Here is a 17,034-nt window from a genome sequence, read left to right as displayed (position 1 = left end):
GCTGACAGCTGCCAGTTAGTCATAATAAAGGCTTGAGAAAGGAGGCAGAGTGATGTCTTAGGATGGAAATTACCTCACTTTGTTGGTACTTTTCAGAGGACAGATGGAAGGTTGCTAATAACTCACATGTGTGCTGCATCTTTTTAAAGTTTCCATGTGGCTGATAAATTGTCACTTTTTTTATTTTGGATACAAATCAGTAAAAATCACCCTATATACAAAACGCAATGAACTTTTACAGCGGACATTGTGTATATGGTGTAATCTGTGTGTTCCATATGTTCCATCTGCCGATTCCTAGTCTGAAACCCACGTTTAACTTCCTTATTGTTGGATGAGGAAAGCAGTATTTCATATGCTATAAGACACTGTGTGCACATATAAAGCTGGAATGCACAACTGCCCCCGAGTTTTACCTTTGTTTTAACAAAAACAGACTGATGTTTTGTTTGACTAAGGGGATGTGACTGGCTCCATCACAAGTATAAGGTGTGGTACTATTTTCTGCCATAAGGAGCAACCCAATTCTAGGCTACCATGCATGGGGATTGTTAAGTAAAGTGAAGACTAAATTACGGTTGATGTTTCACATGCAATTTGCAATTCAGCAGGAAATGCCTGCATGTATAGTTTAGCAGCCTGGCATCAGGTCTTAATTAGCAGCGGTGCATTTAAATAACTCAACTGTGGCTGCACTCATTTACACTATCATTGTTGGAAAGTACCCAGTTAAATTGAAGGCATGTTGGAGTCCACTAATGATATGAGGGGTTTGAATTGTCTCGCATGTGCACAGAAGTAGGGTTCCATTATCACATGTTTTAAAGAGGTGATTTTCATTATCCTTTCTGAGGGAAAGTCGACAGCTCTATCAGTGACGCTGGAGACCACGTACAAATTTTATGTTAAATTCTAGTCACTGTGCACAGGGACACTCATTACTGTTATTATCAGAAGATGACAGCCATCATTGAATAACATCATTTAGGACTGAGGAGAGGAATTCTCCACATATTCACTGGCTAGTGGCTGCTAGCCTCCTTGCTGTTTCCGGCTCAATTTCATGCAATTATGTATTTCCGCCCATGTAGTTGTTGTGTGTTCATGGACAACTCAGTTACATTTAGACATGAGTTCAATGTGGTCACAATGTGTCCCTGACCACCTCAGGGGCTAGTTTGGCCTGAAGATCACAATCTGTTCTGAACACTTCTTCTTCTATCTGTAATTTCTTACATTATCTGATTGCATTCCAATCACCCAAAATGCATTTGAACAGTTTGCACCATGCCTTAAAATGGTATTCATTTAATTGCCCGGTAAAAGATCACAGACAGCAATCAGACCACCTAATGACTCATGAGACAACTGTCCAAGTTTCTTTTCAATGTGACTTTGTTTAACTCTAATACGTTCATCAGCTCATTGCCGGTGATGTTTTGTTGAATATCAGGCCTGGTCCCATAAGAGAGCACGAGCATTGTTCAGGGTCTAGGTTATGCTCACCTCATACAAGGTTGAGTCTTGCAACCTGGTGTAAGGTGAACTTGTTGGCATCTTTCTTCACACTGTGCTCTTCTTCAAAGTCAAAGCCTTGTAAATATAGTAGCTACATTAGTTTTGTGTAGCCCCTGCCCTTGATGCAAGATTCTGAGCGTTGTGTTGCAACACACAAGCATCCAGTGATAATGTGATAATGAGTACACATCATAAAACATGTAAACAGTGAAAGGTGTAAAAAATAAATAAGAGATTCATCTTACCATAGATGCCTGTGGATATACATGGGAAGGCCTGTACAAAAAAAGACAAAGATAAGAGTCAAAATGTGACAAATCAAATGTAATTTGTATGTTATTTTTTGATTATCCTGTTTTAACTTTTTTACAATAACACAAACAAATACATATATATATATATATACTTAAAACACCCAGTAGATATAGGGGAAAAAAAGAAAGACCAGGGATTCACAGACCCGTACGAAAATGCCAGTCAACAACAATATTGGCATAATGGGAGACTGCACCTTCCACCAAGAAGGTCAAGGGCATGAGAGAAGAAGGAGAACTACTTCTTGAAGTATAACTTCTTCATGAGTCTTGAAGAGCTAAATCAATCACAAACACAATTTTATCTCTTCAATCATGATGTTGAAATTGTATTTGTGTATCTGTATTTATTTCCTCTCATCGCATAAAACTCCACTAATGATTCAAGTCCATGGCAGAGAAATTAAAATATCAACAGCTCCTAGTAAATATTGCATGACTGCATATAGTGGATCTGCATTCACCTGTAGCCACTGTGTGACTCATACTTGTTATACTGTATATATATCACACTTGCTGTGTTAAAGAGGCTGCTGGACAATATTCTATCACATGCAGTTGCTCCAATGAACAACATGGAGTATTAGTACTTAATGCTCATAACAGTCATAGTTTATGTTGCCTGAGGGCACAGTGGATTCAGCTCATGTGAATTCATAGGTGCATGTAGAGCTGGCTGCTCAATAATGTTCTGCACATGAATATCCAAATAAGTTGATTGATCCTGTCTGTTGCTTACAGCCCAATCTCACAGCGAGACCTCCTCTTCCACAGACGGGTATAGATCTTACCCAAAGGCTGCAGCTACCCCACTGATCAAATTTTGTTCCAGCCCACTGATACTTGTCTTTAATTAAATGAGTGTACTCTAAGATAAACAGATTTAACTCTGTGTAAAGTTGACACAAACTGCCGACAGAGTGCCTTAATAACAATGAGGGCATCGCAGCAGGCGGCTTATCAGTACATTTGATTCAAATGATGAGAAAACCAAACACAAAATCAAAGCCATTGCTGCCGCATTTGGATCAATTCCAGGAATCAATAATTTCCCACCAATCACCAACAAGTGCAAGTCCATACATACACAAAACAGAGCAGACATGCGGAGAATCTGAATAAATATCATAAATGTTTTTTAGGTACTAAAGAGCAAAAACGTGCATGTATTTATGGCTGTCTCTTCCAAAAACATTATAAAAAGTAACCACCTTGTAATAGTTCTTGCTTTGTAGCACTTTGCAGCAGATATATTTTTCAAGCATGGCTTTACAGCTGAAAATAGTTTCATTATTCTTTACTTCTGTGAGCAAATATATTATGATACATAGGCCTTGCTGTAAGCGTCCCTATTTCACATTCATCTTTTTAAGTATATTAATAACCAGTAAAGAGAAAGGATTTATTCAAAGGTCCCATTTGTCCTGAAAAGCAGCTGAATACGTGCTTTAGTTCCTACATTCATCAACAAGCGTGGCCACAACATTAATATACTAAGATGGATTTATTTTTTTTTAAAGAAGGAAAACATTTTCAGTCGCGACTCACAACTGAGTGAATATAGAACAACAAAAGCACCACAAAGATTCATCAAAGAATAACACCCATATGTCAGCTTCTACCAGAGCCGCAACTGAGCCCAACTGTTTGTGTTGCCATATTGACCCTGTCAAGTTGTATTATTTAGAAACATGCTGTTACTAGCAGCTGTGCCAAGATCACTTCATTTTAGAACTGAAAACACAATTAATAGATGTGAATGAAAGAAAGGGTTCTTATACTGAGTGGCTCTTCAACTAACACAAGGAATAATACATAATAGAAAAAGTGCACGTTGAGAAAGTAAATGATTAATGTATTGATTTAAAAAAACTTTTGAGACTTTTTCTTCTCTAATGCATCACAACCTACGACACCCGCTTTGAAATCCAATGGTCAGTTTGTCCTTGCTTTAAAGAAAGAGGAACGACTTTCTGTTTGTTTTCTTATTTACCAGTTTTTCAGGTTCCGCCTGTCAAGGGGAATCTTTCTTCTGTGGGGTGATTTAAATCTTTTACCAGAGCTCTGACCTTTCCAGATGACTGTCTGCGTCTGACACAAACCACAGATGATGAAGCGTGGAAAATGCATGGCCATTTTTAGTCCTGTGCCACGCTCTGCCCATTGCACACACAGAGGTATGAAATGAGAAAAATGTTGAATATCCAAGATCGATAAAATGAATAAAATAAATGATAACTGCCAGAATTTCAGGTAAAAGATACAAGGGTCCATGTTTGAAATCTCAAAGATTGTAGAACTCTTGTGTGGTATTCAAGTCTGTGGGACCCGTTTTCAATGTTTGCTAAAAGACAAATGCTGATTAATACATTTATTACACACCCTGATGAAGGCATCAGCTGATTCCCGTTAGTGTATTTTAAAGCATCAAGCCCATTTAAATAAAGGCCTTTTCAATTTTCAAACCACTTTGAGTGCCTGGACCTGGATTCTTCATGCCAAACAAGTTTTCCTGAACATGTTTTTGACATATATTCTCTTCCATGAGCACCAGTGGTTTAAGGGACACCCGGAGTGCTCCTACCACCTCTTTCTCTTTCAGATTCATTGGCCTTGGCTCATTTTCTGTGAAAAACATCAGATGGACACAGAGGGCCTTAGAAATGATCGTTGAAGAGAGAGAAGCTTTGGAAGATGATGAAGAGGAACAGTTTTCAGAAGATGATGAAGAGGAACAGTTTTCAGAATATGAGGATTGCATTTCTGTCATTTCAGACTCTGTAAGTGAACTTGAAGAAGAGGAGGAGACACAGGCAGAGTCCCACAGCAGCCAGCAAGTGAAGAAATATAGATGTAAAAAAACTGGTGAAATTGAATGGTCTCCTTGCCTCAGGAATGAGCCACCCTGCATGGCTGCCAATGTGATAAGGATGCAACCAGGGCTGACAGGGATAGAGGTCACTCATGTGCAAGACATCAACTCTTCTTTTGAACTTTTAATCCCAAATGCCATCCAGACAATAATTCTGGATTGCACTAATTTAGAGGTCCAGCACCGTTTTGGAGAGAGGTGGAAGGAAATGGACCAAACCAGGTAGCAACAAACCGAAACGCTGCGATGTGTGTGTGGACCCAAAATGGACAGGAAGACACAGTTTATATGCATCAAGTGCACGAAATACATATGTAAAACTCTACATGTGTTGTATAGGCTGGTATGAATAGTGGGGCTGTGTAGTGTTGTGTGGCCTGACATGAGTGTGTTCAATTTCTAATTAAGTTCAAAGTGATAAACATCAATTGGGATGTAAAAACCTTTATACACAGTTTTATATGAGTTTTTTAAATTTCACATCTTGATTGTAATTGATATTTTTTTGTTGTATTTTAGCACAAAAACATGTAGCACTTAATATTCAGGAATGTGATCTAACAGAGATAAATGGCAAATATTAATTATATATGCTGTCTATGTTGCTTGCAACTAGGCTAAAGTTAATATGTGTAAAGTATCTTTACATAAATTGTTCTGGCTGCATTGATTCAAAAACCCAATAATGCAGTGGGTCCACGAGACCCATGAAGACTGGCTGAGAAACAAAAACTTGAAAACCACACAAGGGTTAAACAAGTGCAGAAAACAATGTAGTGCTTCATACACTGTAGGAGTGTATCCTCAACTGACTCATCTGCAGCACCTCGACATTTAGACCAGTAAAAAGCTCAATACTTTCAGGGACTCTCTAAATTATGCCAGTTTACATTTGTTAACAGTCAATATAAATAGAAATAAACACATTTTCAGCAAGAGGAATCTATTTAAAGCTGTGTAATATAATAATAAGTAAAATAAATCCTCAGCATTATTTCCTGTCAGTGTCACACTCATTCTAAGAAGCCTTGTTATCCTCTCTCAGCTCAGAGGCCATGATGTCAGTTCTCTTCAAGTTGAACTTCTGCAGTTAAACCTCAACACATCACAGCCCATCAGCATCAGCATAATCAATTCAAAATCTTTATTAGTTCCCTGGCTGATCCATTAAGAGGTATCAATCTCTTCGGGTGTGAAAATGCATCAGGTAATCACTTAACGGGACGCTGTAAAGATCTGACACCTTTGTGGCACATGCTGATGTTTAAAGGACAGTTATTGCCAAAAGGAAAGAGAGGAAAACATCCAATAAAACAGTGAGGCCCGAAGAGCATCTTGGCAGACACGTCTTCTCTTCGTCCATAAATCAGCTACAAATCAAGCAATAAATTACTCGTGGGTACGAACGAAGTTTAACCTTACGTCTAATCGATATCTGTGAATATCAACAAGCTCAATATTATTCAAATGCATCAAGTTTTGTCAAACTAACTAAAAGCTTTAGATGTATAATATGCAACTTTGTCAACTGTAAAGGTAAACACAGGGAGAATTACCAGCTCTAGCAGTAGATAAGTAGTGATGGTCAGAACTTGTTCACTTAAGATACAGAAAACACATTATATCCAGTATCCTTCACTCTGTTAGGAGGAAATCTCAATAAACCAGCTACATTTCATACGTAGCTGCAACACGCAGCAGTGTAAGCCTAAAGCTTTGCCTATAGTTCTTGTTCTTTCCCCCCAACACTGAGCCACCACAGAAGCTATTTTCATGGTTGTTAGTATACATACCTGTGCATCGACTTACATCGTATAAGGTCTAGTGTTAATTAGGACAGTCAGCCGTATATTTGCAGTCATGACCTATGATTTTTGGTTTAGGTTATTATTTTTATCTCTGGCTGCTCATTAGAAGTGATTCAGCATGTCCGGCCTGCACCCAGCGTCTGACATGTTGGCTTGTTGCTGATTTTCTTTGCTTAGGGAGTGTTCAGAAATTGGTCACCAGGGAAATTATTCTGTTGCTGGAGCTCCTCCCTAATCTATCACATAGCTTTAAAGTGGAGCACCTTTCCTCTCGGCATCTCTGCAGACTTATTCAGCCCAGAGTATATTAAATACAGCACAGAGAGGCCACAGTGTTTATCGTAAGGACATTTTTTACTTCTGTTACTTTAACGCTGCTTTTAATGAATGCGATGTTAATTATAATTCACGTGCATTTACTGTAACATCTATTCATGGAATTGGATTTTAATTTTTTTATTAAGACGGCTTATTAATGGAATGATTTATTGACTTCAAAGTGTGACTAGAGTTTTGCAAAGACAGTAGCTCATAAAACTAATTCCCTGTTATTCCACTGAGAGCATGATGGCCCGCAGCTTTCCGTCATTTGTTAAGCAGCAGGAAATGACACAGTAAAGATGGCTCAACCTGTGGCAAAACGAGACCGTCCTGCTGGAGCTGTCACCCTCCCATGCTGCAGCCAAAGCAGGGTAGCCACGAGAAGTCAGGTAAAGGTAAGAAAACCACGAACGGGCACAGCGACGGCAGGATCCTGCTGGGGGAGCGACTCGTCCCGGCTGGCTGAATAAATAGCACTGGACCTGGGGTGCTGCCCCCGTAGCTTGAAGCCTCCTAGCCTGTTTGCAGATGGAAGCTATGCTTATAAATCACAGCGGCGAAGGGAGACCTTGTGCAAATGCGACCGGAAGTACGCTACTATTCACCACTGTCGCCACAGTGTGGGCTTAGGAACCTGATTCCAAGACAATCCTCTTTGTTGACTGCTGTAATTCTTTAAGCATGTAGGTCATGCCTGTCAGAATCGGCTACCTGCTGCTGCTGGAAGAGCATGTCATGGTTACAGATCAGCGTATTCAAATATGACACGTTTACACCCTTTTATTCTGCATAATGCCACACTCCATATTCTAATGCGAGCGCTGATTGTTTGAGTGTCATTATGCTAAATGGAGGATGGAGGAATGCAGAGGGCGAGAAACCTGAAACCTAATTGCCCGAATCCCACCAGCTGTTTTTATATCTGCTGCGATGACATGAAACCATTATCGCAATAATATCTGAGTGTCCATTAAGGACTCGGCATCACTGGCTGTGTTTACATGCAGAGTCACTTACACAACACTGTGGAAACCAGCTTATTTATGTTAAGCTGTTTGCTTACACCTTTGCAACCCAATGATGGAAAGTCCTTGTTGTTATGAATAAACCAGAACGGAACATTCCTGTTCTCCTCTGGGCTCTTGTCTGTAATAAAGTATGAAAATGCGCTGCCACAAGTAAATCCTTTCCTAAGCAACACAAGGTAACATCTATTGGAAGACAGATAAATCACAATCCAGACTAAAAAAATTGTACATAGTGTTTACTAAGATGTTTTTGTTGACATCAACAAATATCAATTGTGCTGAGTGAGTGTGTAGCAGCAATGAAAATGGACTGTGAAGAGGGTCTGATGTTCCTATCTCAGTAAAATATGAAATATTGAGGACTGCAAGTCATTTTAAGCTGGTCTTTTATAATCACAGTGTGATGTTTACCTTCTTATTCTACTCCACATACAGCATAATGTAAAAATGTGGCATTTCAAAGAGAGAGTTCTCCGTGTATGTAAACAAACTTGGCAAGATAATGGCAATGTGCAAAACATGACAAGTAATAAGAAACATTTTTAGATTAAAAATTGTAATGGATGTGTTAAGAGGTTGTAAATGGTATAAAGTGTTTGTTATTTTTACTGTTTCTTTCATCCTGTAATTAATGTTATGGACAGGTTATTACCTCCGCTAATAGGTTATGTTTTCAGCTGTGTTTGATTGTTGTCGCAAAAACTGCGGAACACATTACCACAAAACTTGGAGGCAGTATGGGTAAGGCGGGAACCCATAACATTTTCAGATTTGTACCGGGGTGTGGATCCAGGAATTAATTTCACTTTCTTTGACATTGCAAGATGTTTCAACATTTTTTCGGATTTCTCAGAGAATAATTCATGGTTTCTTAAAAATAATTTTCTCTAAATAAATGTTCTCAATTATATAATGCTTCATAAGGGGCATGTTGGGAACTGTTGTCCGCTCAAAACATTCAAAAGAGAGCCCATAAGCACATGGCCACTTCTACAGAGGGACAATACTGAGACCCTGCTGACTTATTTAAAAATGCAAACTTAGAAAGTTCATAAGATCAGAACGTACTAAACTCTCTTTGTGTACACCGAGGCTCAAGATGCTCTATGGTTTCCAGTCAGTTCCACAGCACTCATTCCTTCTGTGCATGCTATGGATGCAGTGTTGCAAGTGGAAAAAAAAGACAGGCTGCAGCATGACAGGGGTGAGATGAATGGGCAGAAAAAAAGGTGTAAATGCCGCAGCCTGTGGGTAGGGCAGAGCAGTGGAGCAAATACAAGCAGATACTGGACTGATGGCTGCTTGATTCATTGGTCCATGACCAGCTGTATGGTTGATCAAGCTGAGGCCCACTGCTGCAGTGCACAGGTAACACGAAGACGCTTCTTTTGAATAAAATATGGTGAATTTTATTGAAAACTTGAATTGAACTTTTAAAACTTTAAAGCTCTAACATACTAATGTGTGGTGCTTGCAAGAACATCTACTTTCGGGTTCAAATCCTCTCTTTCATTATTCATAGCAGCGTGAGTTCCAACAGAGGCCCGCTGGTGACACTGACTCCCTCAGTGTTAAAGACGGAGCATTTAGACCGGCATGAAAATGACAATACTCTGAACTGAGGGCACATGCAACCAGATGTCTGCTCATATTTATGTATGAGGGGCTCCTGCTTAGGATCAGTTGAAATGATATCACTGACCACTGTGTAACAGTAAGGCAAAGACAAAAGAAAGAAATTCACGGTGGTGAGACAAACTGACTGACCTCCACACAACCTGCACATGATTGACAGAATTCAAATGATAAGGCGAGGAGCACGGCAGGTAAACTCAATAACAAAATATATTCCTGCCACTACTCTACAGTTGCAAAAAGACTTGGAGTTAGATATTTTCTGTTTTTAAAAATATTACTTATTGATTAGATTAGCATGCCAGTGGCAGATGAAATCAAGACTGCTCTGTGGGGTGAGAGTGTGGAGTGGAGCGAGGCTCCGACTGACAGTGAGGATAACAGACCTGTGGATATGTTGTCTGATCAGGAATCATTGTGAAATACAGTATTCTTTCATACCATAGAGGGTGGGGCCTTTATTGACAAAACTGAACACAACCGGGACTTTTTTTTGAAACAGGCTGTTATTAGACATAGAGCCTTATGTCTAAGCTTTATATCTTGTCATACTTTTAATAAGAAGCCTTGCTATTTCTGTTTGATGTGGGAATTTGCTGTGAATGCAAAGACTTATTAATCACAAAAAACATTTCAGTTCGAATCAATAAAAAAACAAAAGCATGGCATGACTATGTTGTTGTACTGGTTTGAATTTTGCTGAAAAATGATGGGCTATACGACAAGAGCTTACAATATAATATCAGTAACCCTCCCACCCCCCCTTCATTGTCGACCAAACTTAATTTGTTCTACAGACCACCAGCTTTAACTATTTATGGAATACCAGCTTTTTTTATGTGAAAATTTATGGTATCCAACATCCGCTTCCTTTAAGGCCTTGAACTTTACTTTGATTAAGATCCTCAGCCTGACATGATTATAAAGGTCCTATGAAATTTTTATTGTATTTATCACAAGAGCCGTGACATTTTAAACTGTGGGAGGCATTTTGATTGAAATCCCAAAATGGAAGCAAAGAGAGAAGCAAATAAAAGGAATCTGTGGTAAATCCAAGCAAACTGTTTGATTTGAATATTTGAACCTCATCACTCAGCGGTGTAGAAGACATCATTCAATGTGCCCCAAGGCCTCTAAAGCCTGTGATTATTCCAAAGAGTGCTCCAGAAATGTGGCGCATGTGTGCATAGCGTGTAGCATTAGAAACCATTTGCATTTTGGAGGTCTAAATTACAGGCATGCATAAAGAAAATTATCAAAGCAGAGAATATGAGGATTCTGTCTGAATCTATCAAACTAACATTTCATAAGGTAACTCAAAGTGAGAATGTCTCTGAGAAGCAGAAGACAAAATGGAGAAAAAGAGACAAACCAAATATCCCTCTGTGGAAGGTAAAACCAGGGCATATATGGATTTTTCAAGATCCATAGCCCGTGTCAATCTGTCTCTGAAGAGATTAACCAGCATATGCAGTAGGGAGGTTAGAATTATCAGTAATCCTAAAATATAGCCCATGTTTCGTACCACGAAATCAGCAGATTTCCACATGTTCAAAACGAGAGTAATATAATAACTATGAAGCCTTACTTAAATTTCCATTCATAAATAAATTTTAATGGCACATTTAATCTGATAAAGGAAGAAAAGAGTTCCAGTCCAGCATTACTAATTAAACTTTTTTTTTAGTTGCTTTCAAGGCGTCCTTCAACACTTCAAAAGCACCATATCAAAGGGGCTTCAAAGTTAGAACCGTACTGAATTGTGACGCAACAGTACAGCTAAACGACAAGTGACTTGCTGTATGGCTACTATCTTTGGCCTTCTTCATACCTGGCACTTATATGAATCTTGGCTTATATGATCAAAAGTGGACTGTTCTAGGTAAAACAGCTAATACATGGCATTAGAATGGGTCTCCACACAAGAGTGTGGATACCTGACTGAGCCCGACAAGTCCCATCAGGGAAATGACCCAGTATACAACAAACATTTTGAAATAATATTGGGTTTGTTTTGGGTTTGCGCATTTAGGCAGGGCCGTCTTCTTTATTTTTTAAACTATATGCCTGCAATCTGGGAAAACATCGGGATCCAGTCTTGGCTAATTTGCTCTTTGGCTCGATTGGGTTTGGACAGAGAACTGCAGCCCGAGCCAGCAAATATTTCCAGCTGGTCATAGGACAGAGTAGATGGTCCTTCAGTGTTGTCCAGGAACTGGTGTTCATATGCATCTCCGGGCACCTCTAAATGTTGCTTTAGTCAACAGATCTCAATTGCCTCCTCAATGCATCTTTGGTGTACTTGAACTATGTACTTAGATTTGTCCACTAGTGATCAGATCACTGTGATCAATGTTGAGGATGAATGTGAAACAACACATTGTCAGCTTCATATTGCATAGTAAGGAATCTCACTAAAAAACGAATGAATTAATGAAAAATAAAGGCCTGGCCAAGGCTGTAATCAGTAACAAAGCACTCCACTAGTATCCTGACCAAAGTAGTTTGAACTGAGCTACAAAGGAACCACAATTAAAAGAGAGTGTAGATAATAATAAATTATTTAAATCAGCCATAGTTTGTTGCCCTGTGTTAGTTAGAGCATTAAAGGTTTATGGATAAGTGTGGTTAGGGGTTTGCTAACATTTCGGGTGGACCTGTAGTGGGCTGAGACCCGTTGAGCAGTTGCTACTGTGGAATCAGTGTGTTAGAGTTTAACAGAGAAAAGACATTAGTATGTGTTCAGCAGGGCAGCACGAATAAATGTGGTTGATGTGAAAGTGGAGATTATTCTTAGCTGGAGTCCTGTAGTCACCCAGAACAGAGGAGGTGTGTCACTGAAGGGTATTCCTCATCTTTGAATATGGAAACTGGAATCCCAATAGATTTAAACTCTCTACATCCTCTTTCCACAGTTACAGCTGTATACAGCCTCTATATGTTGACTGATTTTGTGGTGATATTTTGATATATTACATTTATTCATTTTGACGACACTTTTGTCCAAAGCCACTCACAGAGTTTAAACAAAATGATTCTCAGTGATGATACAAAGCTGCACACTTAACATTAGAGCCAATTAAGAGACTCCATAACTAATTTTTTGGGACTTTTTAATTCCTTTCTAATTGTATGAAATGGAAAAGCTAAGTAAAATATGATCCACATGAATGTGGATATGAGATCTCCACAGAATCATAAGGAAATGATAAAATAGGACATAACCACATTTCCCAAAGCACAACATACAAAATAAAAACTAACATTCGTTCAGAGACCCGAGCTCATTAACTGCAAATCGAATCAAGTACCGCTCTGTGCGGGTGCAGCAGTGACCCCATGGAAGTGTGGTAAGTACATAATTATTATTGAATCATAGGGATACATTTTCCAATTAGAAGGGGGAATGTTTGTGTTTTTCCTGCAAACTGTATGACACAACATGTGATATTTTTTCAGATTTTCTCATCGGCCTCGTGTTTTAGGAATAATTACTCTGAGACCTGAAGCCCTGGATGTTTTTGTCAAGTGGGAATTTAACGCACTTAATGAACTCTCTTTGTTAACGGAAGCTCAGGGTGCTCTGTGATTGCCTTCATCGCGCTCAGTTCCACAACGCTGGTGATAGCTCATCCCATTTGCACAACTCCTGTGAAACGTAGCCTTGGTGAGCTCCTGTGAATCAGCGTTGCAGGGGAATAAAAGGCGTACCGCCGCTCGTGTGTGAGCCAGGGAAGGCTGGAATGAGGTGAGTTGCCGCGAGAAGAAATTGTAGAGTTATGTAGACAAATAACTACAACCATGGGTGAAGGAAGGAATCGAAAGGAATTTTCTTTTAAGCTTATGTTGGAGGCTAGATATTGCCCCATGCTGCCTGTGTTTGTGCAGGGTTGGCTGGACACAGAACTGATCTATCTCTGAACCAAATGTGCAGGGTAGCAACTTATAATGATTTTCTTATAAAATGCTCAGTAAATTAATCACAAAATGTCTGAATATCTCTACAAAGGTGGAATAAATCATCCCATATATGCACAAAAATATATAGGGAACTAAAATAGTATCTAAAAAAATCTATACTCTCAGAACATTATCACATAGTTAATAAAAAAATGTATTTCCTTGTGAGAAAACTATTTTAACTGTAGATATATTTCAGTATCACACAGCACAAACATCTGCAGTTGAAATAGAAATGGGTACACTTTGGTTTGATTATGAAAGGCTGTTTATCCGCGTAGTCTGTGGGCAGAGCAGGCCCCAGCAGAACACTTTCACTTTAAACCCTCACACAACATAAAGCCATAAATCTGAGCTTGCCCAGAGGTAAGAGCAACCAACACTAATTAACAGTAGCAGGATGAGAGGTCAAGGCCTTTGTCGTATTAGCATGAGAAAACACTATTTTTCAATTTACTCTACATACAGTACACTGGCCGGCTGCATTTTAAGTGATGAAAATTTAAGCTTGCAGTAAACCATGGGCATGAGTACAAAATGCAGTTACTGTTCACACAATAATGCATGTTTCCAACCTCACTTTATTTCAGCTGCATGAACATAAGGGGCTTTTCGAATGAAATTACTAAATTGGCACTATGGATGCGGAGAAGGCTTCAGGGAATGTCCACAAAGCAAGATCTCTGATCCAAAGTAAAGCTCAATTTAGGCATACTGCACAGAATCGGTTTTCAATGAATATGTCTACCTCTTAAAAGGACTTTGGTCCAAGGACATAGTAAGCTCTGAGGAGGTCAGCTCCCCCACTGTGTGAACCTGTGGGCCACTCTCTCCCACTTTGATCTGAGCTCTGATGATGCTGTGGCTGGCACAGACTCCGGAGTGGAGGGATTAGGGACAGAAGGGACACAGGGAGTGACAGCTTCCTTTGTATTCGTTTTATCCTCATTTTGGGCAGAACGGCAGACGGCATGCAAACCAGTGGCTTCTCTAAGGTGTTTCTTTTTTTGGCTGTAAAACCCCCAACTCTTAAAAAGAGAGATCAGCAGGGGCAGTGGGCTCATTGATAACTGTGTAATGGCTCACTTTATGAGAACAGGAGTTTTGCTGAGATGGTTGCGTGGTTCAAACTGCAAGCTATTAGTCATGCTGTCGGCTTATTTCCATGTGTGTTTTATTGTCTCTTGGGAAAAGGCTACTGTACCTACTCACATTTATTGCACAGATCTAATGATATTCAAACCTATGGCAAAAAACACTTGAAAGGTGACAGTGTGAAGGTGTTTAGTCTTGCTTGTCTAGAAATGTACAAAGCTACATGAAATCACAACTGTCACAAAAATCATCATCATTGCAGACTGAATGTGAATTCAGTAATGCAAACATATTTGATGTGAGGTGAAGAGGAATGTCAAAAGAATAAATGCTTTAATTTAAAACAGCATGCTCGTGTGGGTGCATTTTCACAGAATCATCAGCACTGACGCATTCTGCACCTTAGCTACTTTGAAGTTGATTATTAAGCTAATCATCAAAGTTCAATACAATTTGTTTGAAATGCCTGGTTAGCTGCAGTTGTATAAATTGAATGTACATGTGGAGGCAGCAACCCTGCTACTAGGCCTGTGGGCTATGCCTTTGATTAATAACCGTTAGCTTTAGTTGTTAGCCATGGTGGTGACGTAAATGTGAAAAATATAATATTAGTCCTAGCACCATATAATATTAGCCATAGTACAAAATTGCTGGTGTGTGTAAGCAAAATAAAATCAATAAGGTTACCATGGAGGTTTATTTTGTGTTTTCTGTGAAAGCACATAGCACAGATAAGTGAGTATTGGCTAAGGGATGGCATTCCTCTGAGTGGTTACAGTCTAATTGTACCACTGAAATGTGTTTCTGTTCCCCACCTGCTCTTAATCCACCCTGTTTGAGAACCAGGAGGACACAGACTCCCGGTGGTCACTGGATGTAAACACTGCATGGAGGTAATTACGATGGGATAAACACACAGAACCCTGTGACAGCTATCTGAACCTCATAGTGTCTTCTTGCCAAGCTCGAGGGGAGAGCACGTAATACAGCTGCCTTGTCACATTGCAGACTACCTGTATTCATAGCAGGTACAGGCCTATGGGGGATCAACAGATGTGAAGGTGTTTGTAGCTGTGCTCCCCAAGGCTTGTCACCCTCTTCAAGTAGTCCTGTCACTTCTACACTACCGAGCAGGATATGGATATAAAAGCAGTGTTTTGAAACATTGGGGCGTCACTGGATTTACTGAGTGTAAAAGCCCTCTGAAGGATTGCCTCTTCAAAGTATCCACCTCAAAACCCGACAGGAGATTTATTTCACCAACAGTCCAAGTCTAATCAAATTTTCCCCTCAGACACAAGTTAGATTCCTTTGATAGAGGATGGTGGTAGACAGAAAACATGCTGATCCACTCGGACACATTAACCACTGAAAATATCCACAGAGATATGAAGGAGTATGGTTCTGCCGTGTGAGTACATGAAGCTGTAGTCATCATTAAAGTACTTAATAGACCGTGTCGCCTCTAGGGCCTGACACGCAAACTGGGCAGAGTGGAAGATCCAGAGAGAGGGTCACCTTCATGTAGGGACAGCGCTGTCACACCGGGGCCTTGAAGGGAACCACTCTGCCACTATGGCCTGGCCCAGACCATACATGACTACAGTCAGTCGAGCAGAACAACAAATCCCCACCCTCCTCTAGCCGTAAACAAAACACAAAGAGGGAACAGACCCAGAGAGAGAATTTACAGAGATAAAGTGTTATTTCCAAGGAGCGTGGTGAAGTGGTTGATCAAGTTGCAAAATAACAATTATCATTAGAAATAATGATCAAATAATGTAAGACGTATTCTTCTTGAACACAATTATGTTGTTTTGATTTGAAAAGGCAATATCTACAGCAAAAAGGCAGCTATCGAAAATAGAGAAACTAGGGATATCACTAAAATGTGCAGGTGCTGTCTTTTTAATCTTTTTCTTAAACACTGTTAATATGCAACACAAGGCTGAAGTAACAAAAAGAGGAACATTCAGTCTGCCAGCTTCTGCCTGTGTATATGAGGCTTTTGTTAAATGTAATCAAATCCCTGGGCTGTATTTCAAGTGTTGTTATCTTGGTCTGAGCACAGGTGCAACTCTAAATGAGGAGGGACGGAGGACAGACCCAAAGCCCACCAGCATCTCGAAAGAGAAGAGAGGGAACATGTCACTCAAGGTCATGGTGACTTGCGGCGGCAGTGGCACTGCAGATTGATTGGAGTACAGGAAGCAGCTGGCAGAGAGGAAACAGGAAGGTGACTGAGGGAATCACCAGGTGGCTCCTGTGAATTATGACACTGTCTATCCAGCTCTTTTTTTTATCCCATGAAGACTAAAGCCTGGTTTATACTTCTGTGTAGGAACGATGTCATTGCCGATGTCATTTACACTTGTGTGCTGGTGCGTCTGTGTTGGCCATAGACTGTTTATAAAGATGGACAACAGGACAGCTCTCCAGAAGTCAAACCAAAGCGTCTCGATCATCCCCTGATGGTTGCTGCA

General features: G+C 39.8%; 1 protein-coding gene across 3 annotated transcripts in view; it reads right to left on the bottom strand.

Annotated features, from left to right (window-relative positions):
• macrod2 (mono-ADP ribosylhydrolase 2) overlaps window positions 1-17,034 on the bottom strand; it is a 402,121-nt gene that overhangs the window by 96,403 nt on the left and 288,684 nt on the right. For all 3 annotated transcript variants that reach the window (XM_020094321.2, XM_069538689.1, XM_069538690.1), the window contains exon 7: window positions 1,764-1,794. In XM_020094321.2, the coding sequence (XP_019949880.2) occupies window positions 1,764-1,794 (31 nt within the window). The remainder of the gene's footprint in view (window positions 1-1,763; window positions 1,795-17,034) is intronic.

The sequence above is a fragment of the Paralichthys olivaceus genome, chromosome 14 (genome assembly GCF_024713975.1).
Source record: "Paralichthys olivaceus isolate ysfri-2021 chromosome 14, ASM2471397v2, whole genome shotgun sequence".
Taxonomy (NCBI): domain Eukaryota; kingdom Metazoa; phylum Chordata; class Actinopteri; order Pleuronectiformes; family Paralichthyidae; genus Paralichthys; species Paralichthys olivaceus.
Note: the sequence above shows the minus strand (reverse complement) of the source record. Positions and strands in the feature narration are given on the sequence as shown.